Source organism: Diprion similis, chromosome 8, assembly GCF_021155765.1.
Source record: "Diprion similis isolate iyDipSimi1 chromosome 8, iyDipSimi1.1, whole genome shotgun sequence".
Lineage (NCBI taxonomy): Eukaryota > Metazoa > Arthropoda > Insecta > Hymenoptera > Diprionidae > Diprion > Diprion similis.
In genome coordinates, this window is record NC_060112.1 from 11,769,771 (window position 1) to 11,780,038 (window position 10,268).

General features: G+C 35.2%; 2 protein-coding genes across 2 annotated transcripts; both read right to left on the minus strand.

Annotated features, from left to right (window-relative positions):
* Positions 1-1,419: 1,419 nt before the first annotated feature.
* LOC124408706 (beta carbonic anhydrase 1) lies at positions 1,420-3,926 on the minus strand. Its single transcript, XM_046885833.1, has 5 exons — positions 3,641-3,926; positions 2,767-2,851; positions 2,352-2,539; positions 2,074-2,265; positions 1,420-1,817 (listed from the first exon to the last, which is right to left on the minus strand). Exons 1-5 carry the CDS (start codon positions 3,731-3,733, stop codon positions 1,608-1,610), a joined length of 768 nt encoding a protein of 255 aa, XP_046741789.1. The 5' UTR covers positions 3,734-3,926; the 3' UTR covers positions 1,420-1,607.
* A 623-nt stretch (positions 3,927-4,549) lies between these two features.
* Positions 4,550-9,869, minus strand: LOC124408705 (ras-related GTP-binding protein A). The gene is made up of 7 exons (XM_046885831.1): positions 9,738-9,869; positions 8,081-8,254; positions 7,834-7,933; positions 6,437-6,821; positions 6,037-6,252; positions 5,821-5,936; positions 4,550-5,377 (listed from the first exon to the last, which is right to left on the minus strand). Exons 2-7 carry the CDS (start codon positions 8,090-8,092, stop codon positions 5,286-5,288), a joined length of 921 nt encoding a protein of 306 aa, XP_046741787.1. The 5' UTR covers positions 8,093-8,254; positions 9,738-9,869; the 3' UTR covers positions 4,550-5,285.
* Positions 9,870-10,268: the final 399 nt, after the last annotated feature.

Here is a 10,268-nt window from a genome sequence, read left to right on the forward strand (position 1 = left end):
TTCCCGGGATACTTCCGGGATTTTGAACCCGAAAGCTATGTTTGTCTTTTGAAATTCTAAATCTTCAAGGAGATTCCCGAAAATGCACTTGGCCTACTCGCAACGTACTGAGTAATGCAGTGCCTATATTTACTCGCACAAATAATCTGAATGATAGTCTTTCGTTGAATATTTTTTAAACTTTTTTCATTCCGAATCCATCTCTTTGTGTAAACAACGTCAAGTATTTTGAATTATCATTATTTGTATAGTAAGTGGTGTCTCGACCGAGTCTTTCGTCTGGTTGGAAGGATATTATGTACGACTTTTTCATTTCTAAAATCTATTTCTGGACGGTCTGTGGCCTATTTGCGAAAACGTTTTGGTATTTTTAATCGGTTGTTCGCGTGAAAAATTATCAGGCATAAGCCGTTCGAATTATTCAAAATCAGACTCCTCAGTTTCTAAAAACTTAGGAATTGTATATGATTTAATAGGTTTGGATTAGTTTCCTTTATAATGAGAACATATTCGGTCCAAGTTTAGATCGTTACATAAGGATCGCATGACCAAGGACAAAATGAATATCAACATTTTTGAAGACAATGAAAATACTTTCTCATATTGAACACATTCAAATATATTTGTACTAATGGTGACACCCGTACAGAAACAATGGAATCAAAATTTTTTGTATCGTATAAAATAAAATATACAAATGTATAAATGATTAGATACAATCATTGTTTAATAACGTCTGATTATTTTAGTGTAATGATCAATTGTGCATTACGCTCGTTGTAGCTCTCATTGAAGTAAACTCTGTTATCATTGAAAACTTAACCATATCATCGTAATTTAGTCATTTAACAATATTTTGCACGATATTTATTCAACAGCTCGTCCACAGTTTTTTTCACTAACTTGCACAACCGTAAGGTTTTTTAATCCCAAGTATTCTTAGTCCCACAAATAATATTTATATAATTACAAGAGCCGGAAAACGTGTCGAGAAGTTATTACAGATAGGGCTAACAATATAAAAGCACGCCTTAGATCCCAGCATTTCGTGACAGTGTATTTGTGGTCGATAAATATTTACGCGTATAACTTAACATTGATATTGTAGCAGCGTATGCCAAACATTCTTGCTCAACGCAATCATTGCTGACCATATTGAGAAAAACATATTGTTTACGTTTTAAGAAAGTTCCGATGAAAGATTCTAACGAAAATTTATCCATTTTCGCCCATTAAAATAGGAAAGAATTTTTGTTTTTTTTCGTCAATCAGTGTCTATAATTTTTGTTCAGGCTTATAATAAGTATAAACAATAACTGCGAACAGCATTTTCCCTACTTACTGATAAAAAAAACTGATATATATTAAAATTACTCATCTGATAATTTATTGTGAGAATTGAAACAATGTGATTTGGTCAGTAGCTGATTGAGTTGAGCTAGAATATAATGCTCATGCACTTTTAAATATATGTACAGAATTCAAGTAAATTTATTCTTGTTCGAAAAGTTTGATTAAAGTTAATGGTATTATGAATACCTGTGTAAACGTTATAAAAATATGCATTGATATATTAAACATAATCTGATAACAACAGTTTGAACTCCTCAGGAGTAATATTTTTTTATTTCTCGAAGCAATGGAGTTTCTGTGAGTTCATTTATCTCGATGAACCTTTTGTTAGCTCGACTAAAGTAATATATATCTCCCGTATAAATGTCGAACCACAAAGCATGTATATGCAGGTCATGTCTCTCTAGTCGCCTTTTTAGGAAACCATATGACGCTACATTTTGCAACTGCTGTAGAGTGTTGATCTGAAAATAATATAATCACACAGTTTGATTACAATTGATAGCAACAAACAGTGTTGTTTACCAATATATCTTACATATCAAGTTTTGAGAAAAAGTTTCTTTTAGAAAAATCATGAAGTTTCCAACACTTGCGATAAATTTCAAATATTTAATGGAGTTTCGAGGCTTATGTTAGCTTTCCCAATTATAAGATTTGCAGAAACTATATAACTGTGCTAAATATGGTGAAAGCAGTATGCACTCGAATTTTTTTCACCTGCGATAGTTTGTCCTCGATGGCAAATTTGTCTTCCGGATCAATATAGGCGACGAATCTACGTAGCGGTGTTTCAGCTTGAAAAATGATTGGCTCGTGAAATCCAGTGATTTCTAGCTGTTGAAATTTAGCTAGACTACTGCTGGCATGGGCACATAGCCATGCTCTGAGTGGTGATATTCGTCTGTTTGCCTGAAAATGAAATATATTCATATACTTGTGCATTGACAACATGTACTGGTTTGATTTTTCATTGACCAACGTTTATTCATGGTTACCTGAGAAGCAAATTCCTCATCACGCAGAGCGTAGAGTAGATTCATAGCTTTGCAATCACTATGGCCACAAACGATTATATGTCGAATATCGTTCACTACGCAGCCCAATTCCAGAGCGGCAGGTTCGCACATCGTCAACTCATCGGAGAAGTGTTGCGAATGCGGTACAACATTTCCAGCATTTCTAACTGAAAATTAAACGCAGATATCAATTTTGCGCATTCCATTTACAGCTGAGTTTGCAGAACACATAGGTATAATAGAATTCGATACGATCAAATTTCAAAATTGAATCAAAAAATGGTATCTTTATACAGCTACATGCACATATCGAAAAGTAAATTTTGGTTTTATCATGTTGTTAAAAAAAAATTATTTATGTAGCTGCAACTTGAAATATTTTCCAGTTTCGTACCAACAAACATATCTCCAACATTTGTTTCCGTAAATCTAGTAGGAATCATCCGAGAGTCCATACAGGTGAAGAAAACTGCCTTTGGCTGTTGAATGGAATATATTTTATTAACCAAGTAGACCAACAAAATTTTTACAAGTTTAAAAGACATTCGTATTTCCCACCAAATGTGCCAGCTGATGGCGCGCCTAGATGCGTTTTCATGAAACTGACAAATAACAAGCTACAGACTGGCTATTGGTTTGGGCTGAGCACTTCTGGCAGTCGACTTCCGAAAACGCTCTATTCGAACCTTTGTCCGAACCAATGATATTATTGGAATGTAACTCGTCGCCAATCGCTTGCCGTTCTCGTGGAAATCTGGCTGTATTTAATCAGAAATCAACCATAACCACGAGTTCAGACTATAGAGCCAATATTAAAGGTCAATAGTCAACGTTGAAAGTCAATTTTCGTACTGCTACTAGGTATTGTACAAATTGCAGATTTTTGTTTGTGAGAACAAGTAGAATATAATTTGTTATTGCGAGCCTACGATTGTCTGATCTCTCGAACAAGATGCGCGCTCAATATTTGGCAATATATTAACGAGATGACTTTTCAAAGTCGTAGATTAATTCCTAGCTATGAGCGCTATGAGGATGTCATTAATAAGTTTCAGAAGGCGTGAATTGTTTTATCCAAGGTCAACGATTCAGTCTTGAATGTAATTATGGAGTAGCAATTAAATTCGAGGCGACGATTCTTGTTATTCTAGATGAATAAGTAATTAATCCGTCGGAATAGGTCGGGAGAAATGTGAGATGGTCGAAATCGTGCAAGCTACGTCTACTTTCACTATGACTGGGCGAATAATCAATTTCTTTCAACTTACTTCAGGATGGTCCTTAACCTGCTTGAATTGCTTTACCATTCCTTCTCTGTGACATTTTCTATATTTCATCACACCTTTCAGTATCCTGTCCATTTATGATACGTATTCACGCGCCACACGATATCGTTCGATTTTGTTGACTTCGCGGTAAGTAGAAATTCTAAAGATTTCACGCAACACTGCAGCTGATTAAAAAAATTTAGTGCACTTTGAATAGACTTCGACCACATGGGCTTGGACTTTACGTAGAAATTGAAAGAATGCAAAATTTATCAGCCATTCATACAGACTTTGTACAACGATACCTACTTCTTTGGCGGGAAATTCAAAATCCATGTAGTAAATACACATCCACGTTGCGCTGACTTTTGTAACGTTTACGTAGTTATCGTGAAAGATACGCGATGGCAAATTAGAATTATCTTCTTTTGGTATGTACATACAAACATGAATGTTAAAGTGATACGTGTTGAAGAAAAAGTCTACTTTTAGCCAACTGCGAATTTCATGTGGTCTTATTAATCTAATTTGGGAGCAGTAGATCCATAAGAAAACTTGGGTAACTGGAACTCAGTTCTTTCAAAAAAGATCACAAAATGATCGTTAGTATTTTATTTAATAAATGTTATTTCCTTCCTCATTTTTTTTTTTAAGTTCACGAATAGTAGCACACATTTATCAAACTCATTTTATAAACTTAATGCCATAATATGATGATGATGATAATAATAATAATAATAATAATAGCAAATTACGATAAAAATAATAATTGTAGTAATAATAATATTGTACAGAATATTTATAAGATAATGATTTATACAAATATAGTCTATTATACAATTGAACTACGCGATCATCAATTATCAAGCAGGATGTTACACGCCCCTATGGAGTTGAGTTTTTTTCCCCAAACATCTTGCGAACAATGATGAAAATGTATGAATAAATTTATCCTAAGAATAGAATAATAGAGAACGAGTGCTTGAACCTGTAGAATAGGATATGGAAAACTGTGTATACTTTCAACGGCTTCACGTAAGTAACAAAACTCAAAAATGAAACGGTGAGCCATACATTTTCATGGAGAGCATAGATAAGAACAAGTCTACTTTAAAAAGAGAAATTTTATGAGCTACCGCAACTGATCATGCACTCACAATTTCTGTAATGTTGAACCGTTATAAATATGATTGTAGCACTCTTTCTCTCGATATAATCAAATTCAGTGTAGTAGTAGAATAGTAATAGTAGTAGTAAGATATGAGCAGCATATGTACGTATATATAGATGTTTACATCTTACAGCATATCATCTATAACCGTTGGTATGATGTGGGGACAGTGATTAATATTTCCTCTTTCATCATTCGCACAAAAAAAAACGTAGCATTCCAGAGACAATGGGTATTTTTTCAGCACACAAATGGCTCCATAATGAGCTTAAATTCAGAGAAACAGATTGGATAAAAAAAGAAACAGAGAATATTGGCTCTACATTTCATGCTCACATTAATCATGGCATAAATTGGGAATAAGTTACAAATTTCATGCTAATAGTAAACACTGCTCATTGTAATTATCGAATTATCTCAACAGTGGTGAATTGACTGGACCCGGGTGATGCTGCGCCTGGGTCGAGGTAATTTCTATCTGCTCAATGCTGAACTCTGACTAGCACGCTCCAATTTTTCAAAGTGCTTTCGTGCATTCCGAATATTTATAAGCGTTGCTGCTGATGCTGAAAATTAAATAGTTGAAAAATCAATCAAAGTAAGTAATAGTTGGTAATATTTTTGTCAAGAATTCAGGAGAAAAGTAAGCGCCTATTATTTATGGTTTTAGAAACGTATTGAAGACGCTGAACATGTTACTGTCAATCATATTTCAAGCGTGCAACAAGTTTGAAACTATGAATATTATACCTTTTTATTTGCCTTATGTTTGTGGATTGATAATATAAAGGAATCTGTAGGTTATAATAATATCAAGAACTGAAAATTGATCTCTCTAGACGACCTCAAAATTCCTTGCATTTCTGCGAAAAATTACAATCACTCGCGTGTACAATAAATGTGAGACTACAGAGATAAGTATAGTTTCAATATTTTGAACTGTGTCCATTGAACTCGTGTTAATTGGATAAAGATAAATCTTTCATTAAATCGTAGTTTGTGAACTTACGTATGGCTGGGTCCGACATGATAACCATGACGTATGTATTTGACGTAAAGACATCAATGAAGGCTGCAAAATTTGTATTTCTCACTTCCATGCTCTGAAATTGCGCTGCCAACTTGCTGAAAAACAAGGCAAAAAAGTTAATATTATTACAGGAGTGGTCGGATATTTTGGCCATGTCACAGAGTAAAAGTTTCTTAAATATGTCTAAAAAATTACCTGCAGCTAAGTTTGAACTGCTTGATTATGTTCGAGACTTTTTCAAATCTGTGAACATCTCTGTGCACCCGTCTTTGACAATGACTAATTACTAAAAATGTAGCACGTTCAAAAAGCAGAACCTCATCCGCATCTATGATATTCGCAAATTGGTTTAGGCTTAGCTCTAGCTCTTTAACATTCGGGATCAACATGTAAACAATCGATGACCATGCTCTGAAAAAGTGGAAAAATGAACACATATTAATATGGGAAATGTTTTACAGTATAATAAATATAACAATAATTACGAATATTATTCAACAAGTTATTACAATTATTCAGATTCTTATTCACAATCAAATTTCGGCTCAAAAAATAAAATAGATATTCGCAAAAAAGGTTATACAGTTTGATTTACCTGTATAGTGTTTCGTCCCATATGCTAGTTCTGAAACACGTACATTCCAATGGCAAGCTTAATCGTTTCAGATCTTCTTCACGCTCTCTGAATATCAAGTCTCTTTTGTCCTCCTGAACCAAATCCATTTTGTGGACCAAGCAGAATATCTTGGCATCAGGACTATTCTGCAGAATGGCTTCTAGGCAGCTTTGATAATAGTGCATGTCTTTATCTAACTCTCGAGACTCTACATCAAACACATAAATCAATACTTCGACATTTCTAAAAATGTTATCCCTTTGGGAAGCAAAATAGTTTTCCATAAATGCTTCTTGACCACCGCAATCCCATAAATTTAGCACCAAGTTGCCGAGAAATCGAACGTGGCTGTGCTCCACGTCAACTGTTGAAGAAAAATGGTAAACATTCAATAAATAAACATGTACCAAAATTAAGGTAATCTTACAATCATCTTATTCTTGGTTGTTTAAGCACATTTTATTGGCATTCAAGATGTAGTAGCCCGTCACAAGCTGACAAATCCAGGTTTGTGATACGGTAACGAAACTCCAAACTAAAATGGCAAGGTATTCATTCTCAGGGAGAGCATAAATTGGGTGTTCTCTTTAGAGGAGAAAACTACAGAACATCTTATGAAAAGATGAACATGGAAACTTAGTTACAAAATAGGAAAATTTTTCTCTAAAGAAATGACAAGCAATATTTTACAGTAAAATGTATATGAAATATTCCAAGAGTTTTTCAGGAGATTTGGTCTTTCAGAAAAATTGTTGGAATAGTAGTTTCTTTTGGTAAATGAGCTGCAAAAAGGCAATTGTTTTCTACAAAAGGGATTATATACATTTTGACATGAACTATTTGAAATTAAAAATGATCAAGTTTTATCGACAAAGAAACATAAAATTAACTCGTATCAATAAACCATTATCGGATGTTCTCAGAACGTAAAATCAAAGAGTATTGACAAGTGGAGTTCAAAAGTTCAAAAGAAGAACGTTGATCAAAGGGGAGACATGTCCAGGAGGTAAGAAAAGTTCCAGCATATATCTAGGATTTTTTTAATTGATTATTAGTGTAAAGGCATTTCTAGGATATTTCAGTTATTCACGATCACTGGATTCTGTGACTGATATATCTCTCGTCACCAATTCATGAGCCGATAACCAAATATGATAAATGTCATGCGAGCAATAATTAAACAAAGTATCATACTATCGGAGAATTATTTCTGATTGATAGCGTTTAATGCATATTTGTCCTTGTCCCATTGCCCCTTCTCCCTCTTTTCCCTCTCTCTAGTAAACCCGAGTACAAAGGTCGAGCTGAATCAATTTTGTTGAAACAAAGATGAACGGACTTTAAACCAAACATATTCTACAACACAAAATCCTTACTGGTTGCTCCAAGACGCCGTGTATCTCTGGCAATGTAGTTGGCAAATATGATGCTGCGCATACTGGTCTTGCCGGAGCCACTTTTACCCATCAATAGAACCTGTAGAAGAATGACAAATTGTGTTATTGAAGACAAAAATAGGCGATAACTGCGAAAACTAATCGTTACGTAGCGAGCATTGCAGATGCTGCTGAATTGTGACGAATGAGCCGAGTATTAAAGTACATTCTTGTATTGTTGACGCACCTTTTTCTTCATCGTGGAAATTTTGATGTTCGCCAGGAACGTGTGTCACGTGGAAAAATTGGCTCTAAGTTTATCGAAATGAGGAGACCCAATTCTCGATCCCAAAAAGCGAAACACCCACTGAACAACGTCAATCTCTTGTCAAAGTACTGCTAAGTGTGCTGCTGCTGTCTGCTATCAAATAGTGGCTGTGATTAATACTTGTTGATAGACGTCGGGGACGGCTGGTTCAGCAAATGTGCGGTTTATCAAGCGCTGGAAACGAGTCTCGCTTGCCGTACGGAACAGGATTGAACCTCGTTGTTGCTCATTCCTTCATGATTTTTTAATTTACCCAATAAATATCACCAGCCTTTATTCTTGCGACAATCGTGCGTAATCACATTCAACTCTGCCATTCAGCACATACTGTTAAACGTCTCTGAGCCTGCCCTAGCCATCTACACAATATAGGCAGTACTCGCTAAACGAGTCGCGCAACGTCGTGCGACAGAAATCTCAAAACCGTCAGTAGGAACAAGACTTTCAGTGAATCAACTTCGACTTTAGGTGAGGTTCGTGATCGTATAATGGAAGAATAGGGAGACCCGTTCCGTCGGTAAGTTATCGCGCGTGCAGCGATAAACAGCAGTTGTTAAGAATGCGATTGTAGTAGGTAATAACTGTAATTGCTTAGTAACGCAACGGAATCTAAGATTCTCTCACAAAATATGCATTGCCTGAAAAGATTTAGGTTAAGTATCTTCATGATGGAAATGTTAAAGCCATCGACAGCATCTGCAAAAAGTTGAATTATTGCTGGCTAATTATATATCTGGTCACGCAAATTAATCGCTCATTCGACGACTGTGATGTAGGACCAATACTGAAAAACGTTGATTTAAAGTATAAAATACTTTCGAATTCGTGATGAAATATTGTTAAGCTTTTTGAAATAAACTGAAAATTATCGGTAATGGCGTACTGATAAAAGTTCGATATTTTCTAACTAGTTATTGAAAGTAACGTGAAATAATCCATTTCTTCGAGAATTGTTTGCTCTTGAATCATGCCGAATTTAGTTGAACAATATGGAAAAATTAATGTCAAGTCGATACAAATTTCTTTACGTTCTAAAATATAAAGTTGCATATACGTTGCTTCAAAAACTAATTGATATTATACTAATTCGCGTAATTTTAACATGTAATATGTTCATCCAGTATAGCCCATTTGGATGATTTGTAACAAGAACATTTTCATATATATATTGCAGGTAATTGTAATATCACGTGGAAGAGAAATTGGGTAATCACCAAAAACAAATAACGATATCTGAGGAGAGGTCAACATACAATTAGTAACACTACATGATAGTATAATAAGTAGTACAGTCAATATTAAACATTTCGATATTGGAAAGGCTTCAGTTAATTGCATTTGGAAAGGGCAATTCCATCCAATAATTACGTTATGCCAGTCTTGTCGCTTTTTCTCATTTGTCAGTTTGTTAAATCCAGTTATCAAGTGGCGGACCGAAGCGTCGAGAAGTAAGCTTACAAATACTTTTGACGCCCAATATCAATGTCAAAAGACGCTGTCTAATGGCAAAGGATATACTATTCCAAGAGTTTCATATTTTTTTTATACGTATAAGTTATTTCAGCCAAATATTTACCTCTATATCGACTCGATGTACCAAAACAGAAGCCCCACAGCTTTCAGGAAATGTTTCATATGCCTCAATATTCGCCTGGTCTTCGCGAAACATTCGACTCACTTAAGCGCCATATTGCTCACCCATGCCTACAAGTTAGTGTCCAATATATTTGATTAGCAGACGAGATACGCTGGTTTGTCAACGCTGTTTCTTATTTTATTGTGTTCCCAAAAGCCTCGGGATTCTGCGTAAATTAAGCAAGGACGGATAGTCAGATACCTCCCCCACCCCCTCCCTCCTTTACCACCGAAAGTCCTTACGCAATTAATGGACGGCCCCCTGCTTGCGGTGTTATTTTGGTGAGCTTAGATGACCCAATGATAGAAAAGCTACTATAAGCTCGATGCAAAGATTTCGCGAGCCAGATTATAACGTTTCGCACTTCTGATCTGCGTAAATTAGAGTGGAATCGGCGATTCCGAATCTCGGGAATACAAGCTATGTGTGTATAGCATTCTCATGATGTTCCGTCGATAAAAGACGAGCTGC

Coding starts and splice junctions, on each gene's coding strand:
- LOC124408706 (XM_046885833.1), bottom strand. CDS start 3,733: ATGGACAGGATACTGAAAGGTGTGATGAAATATAGAAAATGTCACAGA. Junction 2,266..2,351: donor ATGAGGAATTTGCTTCTCAG/GTAACCATGAAT, acceptor TTTCATTTTCAG/GCAAACAGACGAATATCACC. Junction 1,818..2,073: donor TCGAGGACAAACTATCGCAG/GTGAAAAAAATT, acceptor TATTATTTTCAG/ATCAACACTCTACAGCAGTT.
- LOC124408705 (XM_046885831.1), bottom strand. Junction 5,937..6,036: donor CAGTTCAAACTTAGCTGCAG/GTAATTTTTTAG, acceptor CTTGTTTTTCAG/CAAGTTGGCAGCGCAATTTC. Junction 5,378..5,820: donor CATGTCGGACCCAGCCATAC/GTAAGTTCACAA, acceptor TTTAATTTTCAG/CATCAGCAGCAACGCTTATA.